Genomic DNA, 22,810 nt, shown 5'->3' on the forward strand with positions numbered 1-22,810 from the left:
AAAAAAATTAACTTGAAAGACATTGTGAATATTTAAACAAAAAATCAACACGTGGTCACTGGTTTGAGTCATTGTACATAGTACATGCCTACATACATACATTTGTTCGAGTATAACTGCATGTATGTACAACTTTAAGCAGGATCAGCATGCAGAGCTAGCCAACACATAAGATGCAAAGAACCGGTTTAGGGAAATTGTCAAATTGTGTGCAAACTACCGAAATGCATTCAGACAATAGGAAAATAAAGTCGTTGGCGGTAGAGTTGTTGAACAAACAAAGCCACTGTTAAAAAGTCCATTTTTACACTTTGTCAAATGCTACTTTGATTTAATTAAAAATTCTATATTTGTACACACATATGTACATATGAATGTATTACGAGTGATTACAACTTAAAATCCAAATATTTATGCATACATACGCACACATACTCCGTCCATACACACATTTGTCAGGAACTTTTCACGTAGGGTCTTAATTATATTTAGTGTTCCATGAACATCATGAGATAAATCTGCTAGAGTTATTAACTAAACAGTGTTTGCAATACTTCAGGAAAATCGATGAAAAGGCGATTTTTATAAGTAAATCAAAAATACTTCCTAATTTATGAATAAGGTCATTAATCTTTTTGAGATTAATCAAAATTTAAATATAAATTCAGCTCGAAGGCCACGGCTACGCACATACACAACAGCCTTGCCTGTTTTTCCACAATCTCTTCCTCAGCCTTCTCAAATTTCTCCTACAAAATGCACACACATGTATGTATGTATGTAAATAAATATTCAAATAGCAACTTCAGTATGCAAAGGTCAGACCACAGAAGAAAAACATTCGTAAACAAAGTTATTAGTTTTTGCAAATTCTTCCATAAAATATATTAATGTTGTTCGCCACAGATCGCAAATTAATTATTGTTCTCCCGCATTAAGTCATAAAATAACTTCATAACTGATTTTTTTGATTAAGTTTTTTGTATGTTTACACTATTCTCTTTTGTTAATTAACATAGCCACATTTACATACATACATACATACATTCATATGTATGTATGTATGCATTTATTGAATTCCAACAAAGATTATTATTCACATTTTCTCAACGAAACAACGAAGTAAAAGCATAAAAAATAGTAATAAATTTTAAACACGTTTCAAGCTTTTGTACATATTTTGCAAACATATAAATGAATATGCACAGATGTATTTGTATGCCTGTATTTGTTAATTTTTACTTTGTTAGCACAGCGAATTTACCGGAGCCACAGACAATGCCACACACACTTCAGGCGACCGACGAAGAGGTGTCTCGCAGCACGATCACGTTCGCTTGAGTCTCGCCGCAAACTGAAACACTGTAGTTTGGTATGGTCCGAGTGATAGTGCCTGGCCTAGTGCTTTGCTCCTCTCAAAGTAATTTCTGCTCAATTCAACTTGCTCGACTAGTTGGATAGCCCCAACTCGATTTTGTGTTTTTATTGTTGATGTTGTTGTTTTTTGTTTTTTTTTTTGGAAGAAGGGAGCACGAAACATAAATTGGGTTGGGCAGGGAATTTTTGAAGAAATCTCAAGAGGGGGAATCTTTACACACTAAAAAGTTTCAGACCGCTGCACAAATGTAGACGAAGTCACAAACACATGCACACCCTGACATGCATATGCGCTTCGGCATGTATTGCACATTTGTGTGAACTTTAAATAGCACATGATTTTTGAACGCATCGTCAAATGACTTACTTGATGCACCAGCAAATGCAAGAAGCAGGCGATTCAGATACTCCTGTATCGCTGGCCATTCCCTCGCATTTCTAATTTTAATATGTACATAGGTTTGAGTATTTTGTATAACTAGACGGTAGCACGGAAATGTATGTGTAGGTTCACATACATATAAACATATACTTATTTCCATTTTTGAAGTTAAGTATAAACCACAGCCTTCAATGGGAGTGCATATTGAAATAAGTGAGTAAGTCAAATAAGAAGTAATCTATGTTAAGGAACCTCGGCTCCAAAAGTTTACATTTAAAAACTCAAACAATATTTAAAACAATATTTACAAAAAATACATATAAAGGCCGAAACCTCTATTAAGCCTTAAGTTGAAAAATTTAAATGTCCAAAGCCTATTATGAAATCCAAAGAATTAAAAGTCTCTAAGTAATATTTGGGCGATTTTCATTAGCTCGAAAAACTGGTAAATTTGAAACTTGAAAGCATGATACAAAAAAGAATGTAGTTTCATTACTACTATTTTTTGATTATAAAGCAGATTTTTGACATTTCTCCAGATGTAAACATTAAGCATAGCTTTGCTACATTGAAAATTTTTGAGAGGGGAGATTTTCTTTTAAATATTTGGGAGTAAAATTTACATACAAACAATAGTAAGTTGATGTGTTCGATAGTCAAATTTGAACGTTTTTCTCAAGCGTTTAAAATATCCTTAGAGTAATATCGATGTGCAGAGATAAAGAAATAAAATAAAATCCAGTTTTGAAACATTTATTTATTAAAAAACTCTTTTTTTTCATTTTATTTTAAACAAAATAAATATATTTACATAAGAAAACTCTTTTTTTTTAATAGTCCGAAAAAGTAAAACAAGAAACAAATAGATCAAAATATTACAATTTTCTTTTATTTGAGACTGAAAGTGAGAATGTATTTGTGAGATTGAAAATTTGAATACATTTTTGTTATGTTAGCAAACTTCAAAAATGTTCAGGCTGCCTCTCAGCGGATTTACCATCAAATTTTTTTATCATTAAAATTAAATTGAAAAAAAAAACTCAAAAAAAAATTATACATATACCTTGTTTATACCAACACATAAAGCGCTTTGACCCAGTTCGAGGTTATTCAAAACGGAAGCATAAACCAACTTTCAATACGTTCAGAAATTCAAAAGTGTATTGACTCGAATTTGTTTTCAAATCGCTTTTTTATTTCTCACATCGGTTAAGGTGCTGGCCCAATGCAGGCTTGCTTTGCTTGCTTCGCTGCGAGAAGTGTCAAAAATTATTTGGAATATACTAAAACGTATAAAGGCTGGCCAAATGGCAGCTTTTCTTCACTTGCTTTAAGCGCCTCAAAGTTTGAANGACAGACGGACAGACGGACAGACGGACATGGCTAAATCAACTCAGCTCGACGTTCTGATCATAAAAGTATACATTTTAATGGGTCTATCTCTTTTTGTTCTGGTACTTACAAACATCGGACCAAAGTTATAATACCATTTCATGCTCATGAAAGGTATAATAACAAATTTTGTTTTTCAATACGGTTTCAGCGAGTGCGCCTTAACGACACAGGTATAAATGCTTGAAAGGAATATGTATGTGTTGAGCCAAATCAGCTTTTTGTTAATGCGGTTCTTGCGTAAGTATAAAAAGGTAATAGTTACAATATTTCGATTTTTTCTAAGGTGATCTGTAGGTATACAAAAGAGAAAAAATAAAATTTTACTGTTAAAATTTAGAAAGATAAGATGAGATATTATAAAGCTCATTTATCACTTTGTAGAATTTGAAATTTAGTTATCTATGAATCTGCAACATTACATATATGTACATATATAACATTCATGCATTTGCATGCATTTCTTATGTATACGACCCTATATATGCAGTACATACTTACATACGTATGTTTATATGCTCGTAAAAGTTAAAATTATAAAGAAAAATCAACATTAAACATTAAAAAGGTAACCATACCCAACTCCATAAAATGACCAGCGACATGCTACATCGTGTTTCAACGAAAGCCATCTATGTTTTTAAGTGCCTTTGTATGTTACCACGAAAAGTGCGTGGTCAGCGAAACAAGAGAAATGTCTTAAGCTTTATTACACACCGCAGCCAATTTCCCACGTTTAGAATCACAAAATAACCAATCATTAATCACAAACGAACAATACATATATGTATAAGTACATATGTTTTACAAATGCGAATAGAGAAGACGTTACGCATAGCATACAGTCACTCAGGCGCAGCTGCATAAATATACATAGTACATACATAAGTAGATATGTATGTAAAAATGTGTGGTCGAGTGTGTTCATACATACATACAAAATTCTGAGGTAATCGATCATGGATCATGGGCTCTGCGATGGAAAACTTTTAGAAATAATTTTTTAAGGAAATTACACCAAATATTTTCACACACACATCTCTACATACAAGTAGCAAGTGGTTAAACGCATTAATAACGGTTTTCGACGAAGAGTGAGAGAGTAGTTCGTTTGTTTATATATAAACTGCCACTATTAAAAAAAAATTATAATTTTTTAATTGACTTTACCATACAGAAAATATACTTTCAGAGGGGCAGAGGTATGAGGAAACGGTAAGATTTACAAAGAAGTCTGCAACAGCAACACGAATAGGTCCTGCGCCTACTATCAGAGAAAATTACATAGGAAAAGGTTCGGTTAACTTACATATTAAATCAAGTCCCGGAGCAAAAACAAATACATATATACATTTGCTTTCGACATACAGTGGCGGTCAAAAATGGATGAATGGTGTTTCGTTTTTAATCTTTACAATGTTTTTCAAGCTAAAATTTGTTTGATAGTTTTTTATAAAATTATGGTTCATGCTTTAACATAAACTATAAAAACACACACTGTCGGCCGCTGTGGTGTAGAGGTAAGCAGTGCGCGATTTCACTCATCAGCACCTGGGTTCAAGCCCTGGTCAAAGCAACATCGCAAAAAATATAGAAAAAGGTTTTCTCTTAACAGCGGTCGTCCCTCGGCAGGCAATGGCAAACCTCCGAGTGTATTTCTGCCATGATAAACAGCTTCTCATAAAAATAGGTACGATCCGATTTGTGTGACGACATCAAGGCCCACGCCACAAGTCGGAGGAGAGGCTCGGCCAAACCCTAACATATGTATGTGTAAGCGCCAATCTATTATTACTATTATTATATAAATCACACTTTCAAACTTTATACCGAACTTAGAAAAATTCCACAAATTGTTATCTTAATTGACGAGGTTTTTAACCAGAATTTAATTTTTTTTTGGGTATGCAGTTAACAGGCTTATAAAATTCTAGTAAAATAAGTGCAAGTTTTGAGCGGCAAAAAATCGCATTGATTTTTAATATTTTTTTTGTTGACGGCGTTTTGCACTTTTTTTCGATATAAACGTGAATTTCTCGTGGTAGAATATGCGCAAGACCGTTTGCGAAAAAAATAAAAAAGTCAAGGTCAGTTTTCCTAAATTTCGCTATTTTATGAAAAAAACTGCAAAAGCCATCAACAAAAAAAATATATTAAAAATAAATGCGATTTTTTTAGCCGCTCTAAACTTTCACTTACTTAACTAAAATTGTATAAGCCTCTGAACTGCATACCCAAAATAATTCTAAAAATTCTGGTTAAAAAGCTCGAAATTTAGATAAAAATTTATGGAATTTTTCTAAGTTCAGTAGAAAGTTTGAAAGTGTTAATTATATAGTTTTTGTTAAAGCATGCATATTTTTTTTTAAAAATATAAAAAAAATTTGAGCTTGAAAAACATTGTAAATATTAAAAACGAAACACCATTCATCCATTTTTGACCGCCACTGTACAACTTACTAGATTTCCTAAGAGGGTTAGAACAAGGTATTGTAACGGATAGGAGGGCCCAATTGAACTCCTGGGCGTAATGCAAACTTCACCACATATCTATATATCGTTAACTTAATATAGAGAGACGCTATGTAATACTTTTATTTCTATAAAAGATATTAAAAAAGTTAATAAAAATTTAAGTACCATAGTTACAACTGTATTTTTTGTTAAATACTTAAAGTTATTTAATTTATTTTTTTTTATTTGGTTTTCAATTAGTAATATGTACTTTGTTAAAACTGAATTTTGAAAAAGAAAGTGAGTTAAGAGCGTGTCAGACGTGGCAATATTTCCAACTTTTCCACGCAATTTCGATGTGTGACCGCCAGAAAGACCATTCTGTCACATTTCGGAAATCAGTTTCAGAAATGAAAGTTGCAAGATGTGACTGCAATTGAGAGGGCGCAAATCAACTTCGGAAATATATTTCAACTTGCTCGTGCCGCACTAACAATCTGCAATTCGTCTTTCAGAAATAAAAGAGCTCTTTCGAAAGACACTTTACATGCAAGGTGTGACTGCTCATGCAACTGCTTTCTGAAATTTCTCAATTCGACAGCCTTTTCGAAATATATTGCATTGCCACGTCTGACAGGCTCTTTAGGTCGTGCTATATTATTATGATGAGAAAAAAGCTGGACATGGTTAGATCCCATGAACGAAAGACACAAGATCACGCCTTCCCGAAAGAAAGAAAAAAGTTATTTTCTAGCTGTTGAAATCTTTGTTGTAAGAAGTAAACAACGAAGAGAACAAAAAAAACACGTACTTGTTGAACGCATGAATAATCATTTTTATTATGCAAATTCTTCTATAAATTATGTCGTTGCGTTAAATTATTCTTTACCTTATGTGTGCACACGTTGTCACAAGCGAAATGCAGTAAAAAGCCACCAACAAATTGTAAACAACGAACAAATGTAAATAAACGGCTAATGTCAAATTCGCCCGACTTTTTTGCTAAATGCGATTATAACGGGCTACTAAGAAGAAGGCGTGATCTTGTATTTTTGGTTCATGGTTAGATCCTTTACTAGTTTCTCTCGTCAGTATTTAGTAAACAGACATATTGTGTTTTGCATGGTTTGCTGCGCCAATTTAAGTTTTAGTTCTGCATGTGTGTATTTAAGTAGGTACCCAGAAGATAATTTGCGTAGGCCTTCTTAAGTAAAGCCATTCTAAGAGGCCTACCCAAGAAGGGCTGAAAAAACCGCTTCCTTGCACGGCTTCTAGAACACATATTTCATATAAACCTTAAGGAAATACTTCAAAGATGTATGATTTTTATAAACTAAAGAAGCAACTTTAAAAGAACTCCTGCAAAAGGCCTTCTGAAGTACGTTCTATAAAAGCCGTTCTGGTAGGCCTTCCACGGGTAGCGAAAGAAGGAGCCCCTCAATTTGTGCCACTCCATACAAAATAGAAAGGAGAAAGAAATGTAGAGTGGAAGGCTTCTTGACTCTCAGGAAGGCCTTTCGGAAGGGCTTTTAACTCCTGAAATTATCTACTGGGTATGTATGTATGTAGATATACGACGTTATTTCAACATTGAAAGAGCTTGTAGGAAATCGCTATCATTGGCTATATTCTGTATTACAAGATATGCACTACTTATCTTCCTATCGAGTGCAAGTATTGTATGTTTTTTGACAGCCATTCTAACTTAACTGCCATAATACTTCAATTTTGCTGTCGGCAATCCTACATCATTACCAACAGCTACTGCACTAGGAAATAAGCCCATAACGATCACAAAAAAAATCAACAAATGAGCGATGGTTGAAAATTATCAAGTTCATTGCACGTGTCTATGCTAATGGTTCCAAGTAATGGCAGTATACAATTCGTCTACGGTATACAATATGAATTGTATAAGACACCGAATATCATAAAACAAGAAACAACACCAAGAACAAAGTAACCAAAACCCGTTTGGCTTTTGCCCTACAGCCTGTTGTGCTAGCTTTAACACAATAAGCCGTTCTTGAGGCTCTCGTGTTGAGGAGAAACAAATGTTTTATGAATTTTGTTACTCCACTCAATTATCACTCCTTGTGCCTTGGCAACGATTTTCTCCTAAAGATTTTTGTTTGTTTGTTTTTGATATTATGACTTTTTTGAATGTTTTTGGTTAAAAGTGTAACCGGTTTTTGTTGTTTGAGTGACTTTCTTACTGTGAAAAGTTCCTTTTGTTTTTGAAGAAATGCTCAAATAAGTACAGAAAGATGTATGTACATATATACATAAGTACATACATATATGTATGTAAACACGTGTTTGTATATACATACATATAATGCAAGTATATGGATATATGTACACATCTTTAAACATATGTATGTAAATACAAGCATTCAATTTTATATCATTTTTGATCGATAACTTTATTTTATTTTCCACTCAATTTATAAGGTAAAATTAATTATTTCATTTCTAAATTTTTTAAATTATGATCATAGTTACCTAGCATATCGCACATTTAATAATAAAGACATGTAACTCAAAATTCACGTTTTTGGAGATTTCATCATACCTACAATTAATAAGCTTGATAAGGAGAATGGCCCGTAGTCATAGTCAAAATAAAGTCGACTTTAAAATTAGTTGCAGCTTTTTTGACAGATATCCCATTGAAAATTATGTCAAAAAGCTGCAACTAACTTTAAAGTCGACTTTATTTTGACTATGACTACGGGCCAATATGTTCAGCGTAACAGAAAACTAAACTCCCAAAAATAGCTAAGATAGGTGTCCTCCATCTGTCTTTTGGTATACCAATTGTATGAATTGATCAAACTTTGATTGCGTTTTCCCACAAAAATTAAATTTTGAAATATTAAATTGAAAATGAAAAAGTACTCCACAGATTTGGTATGTGAAGAAATATTTCTACAACTAACGAAAACCAGGCCGATAATAACTAGATCCCTACCAGTTCAAAATCAGCGAAATGTGGTACTTTTATATTATTTATTTTTTTTTATTTATTTATATCTAAGGTGACGCATTTAGAATTAGCTCGGTACTAAAAAAAAGGGATGCAGAACGAACTAGATCTTATCTATAGAATTTAGAACTAGTTTGGAGCGTACTTGAGCGATAGACGCTTCCATTCTGAACTTCGCAGATGCTTTTTCATTGCTTGGTAATACAAAACAAAATTTTGTGTTAACATTTTACCATCTTGGGACCATATGGAATCTAACCAATGACAGCAAGCACCTCTGCAAACTCAGTTACAGCCAAAGGTATGTAAACGTACATCTCTTACAATCATTCAAACAAATTTCATTTCAAATTAAAAACACATTTCTTTGAAAATAATTTAAAATCGCACACATGAACCGAAGATAGAAAAATCATGATACTTTTTTCTTTCGTCTATCGATTTTAGAACTGGTTCGGCACCAAAGAATTTAGGGCTAGTTCGGAACTATCAAAATTGGCATGCAGCGGGGAGCAATTAACACTTCCTAGGACATCGCCATGTTAAATTTGCCAGTTGTTGGCATGCAAAAGAGATTTATCGCGAACCAGTACTGGGTCTAAAGCGCACCAGTTCAGAACTAAAGATTTCCCCACAGGGTGGTAACTAGAACTAATGACTAACTAAAATTTACATGTTAAACCTGCTTGCAGGTTTTTAGTGGAAAAATAACAAACAAAAAATCACGTGCAAGAGAAACCAAAAACGTAGAGAACGTAAGAAAACTAGAAAGCTGCAAATTATTGCATTTAAAAATTTTACTACAAAAAATTTAATAAGATTGGCCGATCCACAAATGCTATTTGTGGTGTGCGTCTTGACGTTATAACACAAATGGAGGTAGTTACAATATTACGCCGCCTCCGAACAGTAAATGGATTTTATGAGAAGCTTTTTTCAAGGCAGAAATACACTCGGATATTTATTATTACCAGGGAACGGATTTTATGGAAATTTCCTTTTTTTCTGCTAAAGAGATAGAATATATTCGATTAAGAATGTCCACGATTTAGCTTTCCCTGATTCCATATATACACATTTGATGTTGCCTTTTTTGCCTTTTTTAAGATATTTGCCTTTTTTTTGCCCTTTTTAAAATATTTCCTTTTCTTGCCTTTTCTACCTTTAAAAAATCGATTATAGCATTTACAATTTTTTTTCAAAGATTAAAAAATATACACATGCCCATGCGGCTTATAGAAGCGCAGGGACCTCTTGCCAAATTGGTGTTGGAAAAATTCAAAGCCGTTTTCTCAGCTAACGTAGGCTTGGAGACAATAAGAGGTGTGGATAAAATTATAAAGGGCGAGGAAAACGCCCTTATTCCTGATAATATGAACGTTTCAAACGTTACATATTTAAATTGGGCTCCACTTCTATCAACTAACGTCGAGCGCACATTTAGTACATTCAGGCTTTTCTTCGCGAAAATCGAATGAAAATGCTGCCAGAAAACTTCAAAATGCATCTTGTGGTTCAATGTTACTACAACTGTTGTTGTAGAGCTAACCATATTTTTATAAAAAATTAGCGAAAATAAAATATTTAAAAAATAGTTGCCCGTATTGTAAAAAATTCGCTGTACCTAAACTTTATTGACTGACTGTAGATATTCAACTGTTTCATTTAACCTTAAAGAAATGGATCTACAAATAAAACTTCAAAAATTTGCCAACAGCTATACAGCATTGTTTTTCCTCATCGATAAAAATTGTTTACCTTCATACAATAGAAATGAAAAATTCTTGAAACGTGTAATTTCTTCCCCGTGATCACATATTTTGGCAATTTTTTAGTTGTGTAGTGTTTTCAGAGAGCATAAATAGAAATTATGTTAATGTTGCTACAAATATACTTTTAAACGCACAGTAGATTAATGGTTCCAAATGGGGATCTTTTGTGTTTTCCAGTTAAAATTATAATTGAATTTTATAAAAAAAAATATAAAATAATGCAAACTCACTTGGATTATTATTCGCTTCCAGCCAGTGTGTTGCGGCCTGACAGCCGAAAGTAGCTCGACTTATCCCCTTACAACAGGACCAACGTTTTCCAGTCCAAAGACCAGGATGGTAGCGATATGACTTCGGTGTGTTCGTTTGTTCACAAACTAGTAAAAAGATGTGGTAAATTTGCTATATTTATGTAAATATTTCAAAAGTAGTAAACTAGCATATCGCCATTATCAATACAACAAGCCCTAAGTGTTTTTTTCTTTTGAAAATGCATTTATTAAGTATTTTCTGTGCTCTCAGATACACCCCCTAAATGTAGGGTGATATCCTAAAATTTTTCATTCCACTCACCTTGTCTTATGGCACGTATCCAATCATCACGTTCCTTTTCACTACTTGCTAATAAATATAAAATGTATTGCGGTACAGAACGACCCGATTGCGTTTGATCGTTGGAGGACTCACAGTAGCCAACTTGGAAAGGATACCCCTGCAATGAAACAAAAATATTTATTTAGCTAAAATTCATCAAGAACAAATTTATAGATATGGGTTTTACGGAGTACTCACACTTGGCGCGAACGGATCTCCGCCTTCACCACTTACAACAGCGGTTTCAACCAATCGAACACCTTTCACAGGCACCCGGCCACGCTCTCGACGGCGCTACAAGTTAAAATATTAAAATAATCATATGGAGAAATATTTATATAGCAGATAAAATTGTAGTACAATAAATTGCAAGTTTCAAGCGGCATAAATTCGTGTAGGTTTTTTAATATCTTCTTTTTTTTTGCTTGATGTCTTTGCATTTTTCCATATTACCATGAATTTCTTGAGGAAGATGTGCAAGACGGTTTGCGGAAGATTTCAAAAAATCAATCCGACTTTATAAATTGCACTGGTAAAACATATGGTAAAACTCGTAAAAGTAAGAAAAAAAATATTTAAAATAAACACGAACTCTTAACTGCTTCAAATATACACTTTATTTAATAAAAACTCCATGCTCATACCCATGGTGAAATTATAACAGGTGTAGTACTTAGAGCGAAAAGAAAGGTTTAAAAATTTATAAAAGATAGCCGAATATCAAGAAAATTAAGAAAATAAAGCGAGGCAGCTGTTTTATTACTTCACATGTTTATAATTTCACCATGCGACATACCCAAACAATTTTCAAAAAAAAATTCGAAATTTCGATGAAAATTTGTTGATTTTTAAATTTGTTAAAGTTTGAAGCTTTCATTTACATAACATGGCTGAGTTCCAGTTCGAAAACGCCTTATCTCAGCAAACTTTTCATGAACGCCCTATTTCAGAATTTGGTTGAAGAACGCCCCTTTTCAGAACTTTACTGAAAACGCCCTATCTCAAATTTTTTTTCAAGAACGCCCCATCTTAGGATTTTGCTCAAAAACGCCCTACCTCAACTCCAAATATATTGAAACATTATTTGAATGGCGGTTTGAGTCAATGTACCTCAATTTTTAACTTTATTGTTTCGGCATATCTAAGTACCTATTTTTATAAATTTTGTATTTAGATATCTCTAAATAGATACTAAGTACGTGGGTACGCAGTATCCTAACAAGTTCTTTATAAATTTAAGCATGCCCATCACTGATAAGCATGTAACGGGTGATTTTTTTGAGGTTAGGATTTTCATGCATTAGTATTTGACAGATCACGTGGGATTTCAGACATGGTGTCAAAGAGAAAGATGCTCAGTATGCTTTGACATTTCATCATGAATAGACTTACTAACGAGCAACGCTTGCAAATCATTGAATTTTATTACCAAAATCAGTGTTCGGTTCGAAATGTGTTTCGCAAACCCAATTGCTGCGAACGGCGACGAATCGACATTTCACGGTCTTCAGCAACACTCTCAGAAACAGACGCAATATTCTCTTCTGTACGCACTGTACGCATTCGTGTGGTTGGTTTAATGTCCAATAAAGTAAACTGAGTGCGAAACTTGGTCACAATCGCATTAATTGTTTGCTCACTTGGTCGATTATGTAGACCATAAATCGGACGTAAAGCGAACCGAACACTGATTTTGGTAATAAAATTCAATGATTTGCAAGCGTTGCTCGTTAGTAAGTCTATTCATGATGAAATGTCAAAGCATACTGAGCATCTTTCTCTTTGACACCATGTCTGAAATCCCACGTGATCTGTCAAATACTAATGCATGAAAATCCTAACCTCAAAAAAATCACCCGTTACATACATATATATGTATATATACATATATATATATCTATATACATAAATATGTATGCATTTAATAGTAATAGTTGATATTTTCACATACGCCTAACAATGTAGCAAACCTGCGAAAGGTGTTTCTTTTTCATCAGTGTTTTGTTTTTTTTTTTGAGTTCACTGAACCCCCACCTAACTTATTACACATATTTGCCTTTGCATTTTGCTTTAATGCCGAATAGACACCCTGATATCTAAGAAAGGGAGAGATAGCGGCCACGAATACGACATGCTCAGGAGCTGCAACTTTCCACTATTCTAATGTTGAAGTGTCGATGAAGGCCCACTACAAAATCATCCCTTTCATTTAAATTTTACAGCTGAATGGGTTTGTTTACTTTGAATTTGTTTGTAGTATTAAAATAATACGTTCATAAATTGTCAAAAAGGAGCGCGTCAAAAATTTTAGTTAAAAGTGCTACCAATAATAGAACCACTTCAGGTTGTGCAAATGTTTAGTCATCTTTACTTTTTAGTAATCAATGCGTACTGAAAGTATTTCTTGGTGTTTGTTTTCATGGCTTACATAAATAGACTCAGTAGCCGGTGTTGTATATACTAAAACAACCTGACTTTTTGCACCCTTATGCATATGTTTCTATGGGTGGGGCTATAGGTAGATATGTATGTATAATGTTAATGCAAATCGCAGCATCTGTGCTTTTACCTTCTTCGATTGAGAAATCGTTTTTTATTTCCAGAAGAAATATTCTTAAAAACCACAAATGGTATAAAATTAATGCCTATTTTTGGATCAGCATATTTTTTAATTGTATTTTGTATATTTTCCAGCACTCTTTCAAACGCATTTGGGCGTGTTTTTCACCGCGTATGTATGTATGCGCGTATGCGATTTATGTTGCAAAATTTTAACGAAAATTCGCTATGTTTGCAATTTTTTAGTGACTTTTTAAATCTGAATAAATTTTTTATGGATAGTCACTATTTTTGAATTAAACGACGAAAAACAGTCGCTTGCAATTACTTTGATATTAAATGCTTAAGCAATTTGTAGCTTTTATGTAGACACGAAACCGGCAACAACTTTTAAAAAACAATTTTAAATTTTTTATCTATGTACATTTTAGTTGCAATTTAAATAATAGCCCGGCAGACTTTAGCCAGTAAATGTAACACAAATCTACACACATCGCCTACAGTCAGTACACTCGATATCCTCAACGGTCAGCGCAAAATATAAGCTTATTCCTGCTTACTTGGCAGGACTTAGGTTGTTTATTGAACGAATACTAGCTTGTATGCGCATATGTACCAATTGGAAAATACAAATTCTGCCAGACGCACTAAACGAACGAAATGGGGTGGTTTTTATTTTGTAGAGATTTTCCATTCACTTGGGAAAACTTTATACAGAAAGGGAAGACAAGAATATGTCATTGCCAGCTTTATATGTAAACAAGAAAGGAAAGAGCTTTGCGTTTGTTGAAGGCTTCGTTCGAAAATTTCACTTGAGTCAATATTTTCAGTTTTAATCAGTCGTTTGGTGGCTACATATTTAGTAAAATACTAAACAGATTTTGATGATTTTCACTGTGTATATGATAAGTAAATAGCGTGGAAAATGTCAGGTTCTTACTTACGCCAATGAAGGAGTTTTAAGTAAAGGCTCAGTTACTCTAGAATTAACTTACGTAAAAAATCGTCAATGATTATTCGGCACGTCAACTTAGCCAGAAGCGAAAATATTTTATTTTTGTTTTTCAGCTGATTGTCACTTTGCCGCCTATAAGCCACATCAAAAAAAATACCTGAACAAAAATATATTGCGTTGGCTAATATATTAGGTTACGTTACGTAAATTAAGTGGAGACTAACTGAGCCTTAACACAAAAACTCAAATCTGTACAACCACCGATTTTGATCATTTGTTTCAGATTTTGTGTGATCGATAATTAAATGGCTTACACAATTTTGTGGCTTTTACTATTCCAATGAAAGAGTTTTAAAACAAAACCTTATATTTGAACAATCAGCTGTATTGGAGCTAAGAGTTGCAGTTTTCTAAACTTAACGATTTTCTGTTCATGATAAGTGAAATGAGTACAAAATTTCGTGCTATTTGCTGCTTACCTGGAGGAGTAACAACGCGAAATCTCATACATAAATAATCGGTTGTGATTGATGATTAATACATTACATATAATTATAAAAGACTTATCGGTATAAAATTTCAGTTGAATATCTTTAGATGACTATGCCAGTTTATCCTATAAAAATTCCAATCGACAGATAAAATCGTTTTTCTGAGAATAACAGTGAGTCTGCCCTCCGTAGGTGCTATGTAGTACACGAGTACTTTACTATAGTTAAGAAACTTTATGAATATTAAAAAAAATCATGTATCAATACAAATTGAACAATCTTGTCTTATGCATATCTTTTTGAGTAACTGCAATTTCAGTAACGTTTAAATTACAAATTTAAATTATTATGTTTGTAAAAATTACTTATGAGGACTTCGTTGTAGACTGGAAAGCTGCTCTCTCCGACTCTATAATCTCTTGTGTGAAAGTATGTACATATGTACACTTTTTCCGAGGATACACAAGGGTTCGGTAGATATCAGTAGACCGGTAATTTCCAACGTGTTGCATCAGGTAAAGACAAAGCAAACAAAGGAGTCTATGATAAAAAGCGATGGCACCTAAACAACGGAATGTTGACTGTTTGTTCGAATTAATAGCCAAACGATTTTAGCATTTATAAATTCTTTTCAACAACACAGAGAAATTTAGCTTTAAATTTTAACTGTAGCTTTGGTTAACAAACTTTGCTTCTACCAAAATACATATTTAGGGGACAAGGCACGTTACCCAGTAGATAATCACGAGTTAAAAGCCCTTCCAAAAGGCCTTCCTGAGAATCAAGAGACGTTCCTTTCTCCTTTCTTTTTTGTATGGAGTGGCACAAATTGAAGGCCTTCCTCTTTCGCTACCCATAGAAGGCCTTCCAGAATGGCTTTTATAGGACGTTCTTCAGAAGGCCTTTTGGAGGAGATCTTTTAAAGTTGCTTCTTTAACTTATAAAATTCATACATATTTGAAGTATTTGCTTAAGGTTTATATCAAATTTGTGTTATTGCAACTTAAAATGTTTATTAAAATTCATTTGTAATGCATTATTCTGGAAGGCATGCAAGGAAGTACTTCTTCAGCCCTTCTTGGGTAGGTCTCTTAGAATGGCTTCACTTAAGAAGGCCTACCTAAATTATCTTCTGGGTAAGTGTCGAAAAATCTTAAGCTGAACATTTATTTGTGTGATATAACGGTTCAAATGGTTTTAGGGTACGTATGATGAATTTTTTTTATCAGTTTAGAAACATTTCGGTGTAGTTAAAATCCTCTAAAACCATTTTAATCATTATTTTATTTAAAAAAAAAAATGTTAATTTTAAGATTTTACGACGGTTATCACGTCTTGTGAATCCCTTTATTATTTTTAAAGTCTAATTTAGAACAATCGTACATATATTTCAACTCAATCTAACTTACTTCAACGTTTTCCATATCGAAATATGATAGAGATTTTTTAGTTAGTTCGAACCAGCGTTGTTTATAGTTGACGGGTGTAAAGCGTTTTTTATTTTGCGCTCTTTTTACCATCGATCCACTTTTGACGACATCGTATAATCTTTCCGATACTTTATCCATTTTGCTTTGGAATGATTTGCTGCTGCAAACCGTTGAAGTTGAAGATCGAATGCTGCCATGGGTAGATCGGTTCATATCTGATAAGATTCCAATGATGACCAATGTGGAACTTTATGTGAAATCGAGTGCAGCACCTATTATTTGCCTTTAGCTTGATTCTCATCTGTTACATTTTTTTATTTTTGGCAAATTGCTGTAATAAATAAAAAATAGAATTATGTATCGCTCAACTCTAAAATTAATGTATCAAATATTCACATGAGAAGTAATGTACTATATTTATTCATCTATATTTCAATCCATGGTTAATAATATTACAGACTTACAGATTACACCGAGTACAAAAATAAGTTTTATACGTGAATAATATTAACATAACAGGTACATGGTAACTTGACCTAAGAGTAAAACGATTTAAGCGTGGACTTAAATAAAGATCTTGATGATGAAAATTCAATATCAAACTCTTAGAAATGTTATTGCATTCCGAGAGCGCTCTAAATATAGTCATATATGACTGCAAGTTTATTAGTTGGTAGCGAGTAGTATAGGATGGACGCGGGTTGGAAAAATTATGTGGCTGAAGAGCAAATCAAAGGCAATTTATTTGAACCCGTTCGATTCTCAAAGCACGACAGCTATAAATAGGGCTACAAATGTTTGACGCATACTCTAATTTTGAACTTACTAACGAGTTAAAAAGAATTTTCCTAGTGTAAGGGTCCTTAAAGTCCTTCGCATATCGGAGTAAAAAAGCTAAGTTACTATGGCTGCATTTCTTTATTCATTCTGAACGTTTGGAATAAACTTTTTTGTTTATTTATTCTTTAGAACGTTCCTGATGATATGTTGACGTATATTTCAAACGCATTCTGTTTATTCCGGCTGTGAAATTGGATTATCCGGAATGTATAAAGAAACGCAGCCTATATGGCATTGGGAGCAAGTAGCATACAAAGCTTACAAAACTAAAACCGGAATCAAAAACTAAACCCAAATCAAGAAAATCTTTTACCGCAGTGAGCTTCTGTTTTTAAATTGAGTAATCTGAGAGAAATTTACAGTGGTATCTGGAAATTGTCATATGGAAGAATTTTTTTATAATGAGCCACAACTTATTTCTTAGACTCCCAACTGATTAGATTGTTAAAATCATGCTTTTCACTCGGGTTTACGCAACTCGGGTTACGGAACGACCCAGATTTATATCTGGCCAAGGACTGTCACTCCAGCAACACTCCCCAAAGTCTTTGGGGAATTTGTATGCTGCTACAACAACAACCGTTCCCACGACAGTCGGGTCTACGTAACCGGAACGACCCAGATTATATAGGACTGTCACTCCAGCAACACCTCCCAAAGTCTTTGGGGAATTTGTATGCTGCTACAACAACAACAACCCAGATTCCAAGGACTGTCACTCCAGCATCACTCCTTAAAAACTCTTCGGAGAATTTGTATACTGTTACGACAACCTGTCAAGGTCATATACATACATATCGTTACCTTAATTCACAAAGACCAACACTTTTTTCGTAACTGCGTTTTCGCAGATTTTGGTAGGATATATTAAAATACACCTTCACTAAAAATTTGAGAGTGTTAATATTAAAAACATAGAAGTTATGCCACCTTTTAAAATGCCCGGTCCGTATGCATGATTTGATTTTTATAATGTTTTTTGCTTCTCCTCTAAAATATAAAATTTGTTTTTTAGAGCCTTTGTGCATAAGATGACGAGTGATAGTCGAATAAAGCACTGCGACCAGTAGGTCTATTGTGCCCTCAGCTAATCACAGTACCACACCTAGCCCTAGAGACTAGGAATTTCAGAATTTCTCTCTCTTGGCCATATGTGCCCTATGCTCCTCTCTCTTCTACGTGCGACGGCCTCACACTCCAGATGTAATGGAGTCTCCTTGGCAGCGTCACAGAAGCGACATAGGTTACTAGACTAGATTAATAAATTGTATAAGTGCCCTCTGTAGGGACACGTCAAAATACCTATAATGGCTCTTAGTTTCTCCTTTCTTTTTAGATTGTACCCTCCTATTAAGCTTTAGGACTGACGATGTTCCTTGGTATTACGACAATAGTTTCCGTAGATTGGTGTTTCCCTTCCTGAGCGCTTCCTTTATCGTATTGGGATCTATTGAAAGAAAGGGCTCCGGTAAGGTAACGATAAGTAGCATGTATAGAAATTTATTATCTTTTTGATTGCGCTCCTACGACAGATGTTCCCCAAAAATGTTTGGGAAATTATACAAACAAGGAATATTTAATGTGCCTTGCATACAAGTATGTAGGTCATCGCGTCGATCGATTCATCGTTTTGAATCACATTTAATTAAGTTCATATACAAACTCTATTAAAATATACATATATATGTATGCATTTAAATATACAATGAACGAATATCATCAAACTACCTTGCCACAAATGTATTATTTTAAATACTTTGTAATACAAATTTTTTAACAATGGAACTGATAAAATTAAACCATTTTTCAACAATAGAAATTTGATATCGAAAAATTGCTATGCCTTATCATAGCATTTGCGAACTAAGCTCTAGTTGTAAAATGATTGTTTATTTTTTAATTGTAAAAGCAGTTGAAAATTTCGTTAATACATTTTACCTACTCCAACAAGAAACGAAGGATTCCCAAAAAACCTTACGAAGCCTTAAATTCTACGAATTTCACACTCATGCAGATCCGCCCATTCCCCGCTTTACATTCCGATCTACTTGTATATATGTATGTAGGACATATGGATTTCTCGGCAAATACAAAGCTTTGTGCTTCCATTTCCTACCACCAAAAACACTTAAAATAGATAAACCTTAAGTCGGGATCTTTAATATTTCAATCTTAAAGTATTTATTTATCGTAATTGCTTTATTCAAATAAACATTGATTCACCTGATAATGTTTCTTTAAGTATTTATTTTCAGAAGACTTCACGGATATCATCGCACAATCAACTTCAAAGCCTGGCTTTGTCCACTCTTCTTCTTTATGACTGAGCCAAAGCGATCGTTTCTCTTTGTCTGTTTTCCAGTTTTTTTGGTTATTCTTCTTTATTCTTCATTTCTTATCAGGGCTAGGACTCCAGCTAGCTTTCATTGGAGTAAATAACATGAAGAATCGTACCAGAAAATAAAATTATGTAGCAGATTTTTGTACATTGTCCGTTGGCTTACTCTGCGTTTGCATTAGACAAGACTATTAGATAGCATCATAAACCAACATTTTTTTTTTTTGAAAAAGCATGTAAAAATCTTTCGTTTCCCTGCTACTTTACTATTCTTAACAATTATTCTGTTCTATTAATCGGTGCGATTTGCAAAATATTACTGAATATTTGTAATGAAGGTAATAAATACTCGTATTTCATATGGAAACTGCTAAGAACGCATAATTTACATCATATCCATCGATTAACTGCCAAGCTTTTGCCTTTTTATTAATAAATCTCCAACATAGGTTTCTTATACCGTACCGATTTCAAATCATACGATTTGCAGAACATGCCTATATAATTGGAAGTCAATCACACTTTAACCAAAGTAAGGTGGCTTCTATTTCAAATAACTGCAATACGTTTCAGCGATATAGCAGCAGAAAACCAACTTGAACAAGTAAGAAAGTCTAAGTTCGAGCGGAGTCGAACATTAAATACCCGGCGCAAGTATTAAATATATGTTTTCCACCTTTCCGAAAACTACCGCTGCAAGGTAAGCCGCGGTGGTTTTACCCCTATTTTAAACATCTTCGATGGAACGTTCAGTTAGACAAAGTGGGCGATATCACGCATGTTACTTCTTTTCAAGGGATTGTTTTTAGTATCAATTTTGAGTAAACTAGCGTCTTTAAATTTCGAAATCTTGAAGTTTCAAGCATTTCTGAAATTTGCCGTTCTATGAAAAGCGGCCGTAATTTTAGTCCGATTTCAATAATTGTCAACGTTTTGCTTTTATGTGGCAAGCACATACCGAGTTTGCTACAAATTCGTACAACGGTTACCGAGATACATATATGTGATCATAAGTGAGCGGTGCCACGCCCATATTCCAAAATTTTATCATAAATGTATTTCTCGGTAAAAAATTGTTGCAAGCATCAATTTTGAATAAATTAGCTTTAATATTTACTGACTTACCGAATATTTCGTATCTCTCTAAATTATCGTTATATAGGATGTAGGCGTGGTTATTGTCCGATTTTAAAAATTCTCGGTATGTTTTACAACTGTGCCAAGTTTGGAAGAAATTGGTGCAGCGGTTACCAAGATAGAGATACACATGTAACCATAAGTGGGCGTGGCTAAGCCCATTTTCCAATAATTTATAATCTTATTTTTCGTCTAAAAATTGCTGTAAATATCAATTTTGAGTGAATAATCGTCAGTATTTACTATAATATCGCAGTTTTCGTATTTCTGAAAATTACCGTTATATGGGAGGTAGGCGTGGTTATTGTCCGATTTTGCCCATTTTCAATACCATCCGTCCTACGCCCGAAAAAAAGGGAATTACCAAGTTCCGTTAAGATATCTCAATTTGTACTCGAGTTATCATGTGCACAGGCGGGCGGACAGACAGACAGTCACCGGTTAATAAATTTCTCTTTTTATTCTGATAATTTATATATACATTTATCTATGTCTATCTCGATTCTTTTGTCTGGTACAAGCAAACGTTATGTGAACAAAGTTTTAATACCATAGTGCACAAGTGCGCTCGGGTATAAAAATGACGTTTCATCCATTAGACTCGAGAACAAATTGCGAAAGTTTGCCGTTTCTAAGAAAGAATACATTTAAGGAATTTGTATACATGTATATACATAATATACTAACCGTGACTCAAAAAATTACCATGCAGTAATTTTTTACAATATTCGCAAGGTTTTTCTTAATACATTTTTTCATGGATTTTTTTTTTAAATATGGTTGATACAATAATAAAAATGTCAAACTTTCCACAATTCAACAAGCTTTCGTAAAACTTTCGAGTTTTTAATTAGATTCTTTAGACCAGGGACCGTAACGGTTATAAGTTTTATTATAAAAATCACTTTTTAATCGTTATTAACTGAGTTTTATTTTTTGCTCGGAAAATAATCGTTACGTTTTAAGTTTTATTTTTTGCTCGGAAAATAATCGTTATTTCTTGAGTTTTATTTTTTGCTCAGAAAATAAAACTTAATTTTTGCGTAACGATTATTTTCTGAGTAAAAAATAAAACTCAAAATATAATGATTAAACTTGATTTTTATAAGTAAAAATTAAAAAATAAAAATCAGTGCCGTTGAAGGTACTCCGAATAAAAAATATATTTGTTTACTCCTTATGCACGTAACATTTCTCTTTCCGCGTGATTTTTTGAGTTGAAATTTTGAAGGATAATCGTTATTTGCGGTCCCTGCTTTAGACAAAATTTTGAGCGTGAAGTTTCATAGCCCATTTAATTTTAATACAGTAAAGCGCGAGTTTAAAGTATCCAAACAAAAACTTTTCCTTTTTTGGGAAGCACTTACTTTTGTATCAATAGAGTAACGCAATACAAGTCGCCTCAAGCCAATTTTCGCTTATCCATTGCATTACAGGTAATGCAATGGCAAGAAATTTTACATTTATTCGATTACCTCCAATGATATGCACTTGTTAACTGTTTACACATGTTAACATGTTTTAACTTAAATAATGCATTCTGTAAACGAAAAGAATTAATAATAGATTGGCGCTTACACATATGTTAGTGTTTGGCCGAGCTTCTCCTCCGATTTGTGGCGTGCGCCTTGATGTTGTCACACAAAGCGGAGGGACCTACAGTTTTACGCCGACTCCGAACGGCGATTGTATTTTTATGAGAAGCTGTTTTTCATGGCAGAANTATATTGTTTTGCGATGTTGCTTTGACCAGGGCTTGAACCCAGGCGTTGCGGAGTGGAAGCGCGCACTGCTTACCACTACACCACAGCGGACGACGAAACGAAAAGAATTAGGGACCCACTTTTTGAGAATTACCGCTTACCTTTTCTTTTACAGAATGCATTATTTTAACATGTGCATGTCATTGTAGATAATCGAATAAATGGAAATTTTGTTTGCCTTTGCATTACATGTAATGCAATGGATAATGGTGCATTTACATGGTATGAATCTGTTCATAAGCCGTATGAATTTTCCTATAAAAGAAGCACCAACTCTATGAAGAAATGAATGAAAGCGATATATATTTAACAATTTTGACTTGTATACTTGACAATA

General features: G+C 33.6%; 1 protein-coding gene across 7 annotated transcripts in view; it reads right to left on the reverse strand.

The window, feature by feature from the left end:
* Btk (tyrosine-protein kinase Btk29A) overlaps positions 1-19,568 on the reverse strand; it is a 57,633-nt gene extending 38,065 nt beyond the window's left edge. For 2 of the 7 annotated variants that reach the window (XM_017609520.1, XM_017609517.1), the window contains exon 1: positions 1,243-1,361. Coding sequence is in view for 1 of the 7 variants with exons in the window: in XM_017609515.1 (XP_017465004.1) it covers positions 10,597-10,743; positions 10,940-11,078; positions 11,159-11,254; positions 16,375-16,608 (616 nt within the window). In the remaining 6 variants the exon portion in view is untranslated. The other 5 variants (XM_017609515.1, XM_017609516.1, XM_017609518.1 and 2 more) reach the window with 5 other exon arrangements.
* Between the last annotated feature and the right edge of the window lie 3,242 nt (positions 19,569-22,810).

Source organism: Rhagoletis zephyria, unplaced genomic scaffold (assembly GCF_001687245.7).
Source record: "Rhagoletis zephyria isolate East Lansing unplaced genomic scaffold, Rhagoletis_zephyria_1.1 Rzeph_scaffold_00231, whole genome shotgun sequence".
Classification (NCBI taxonomy): Eukaryota; Metazoa; Arthropoda; class Insecta; order Diptera; family Tephritidae; genus Rhagoletis; species Rhagoletis zephyria.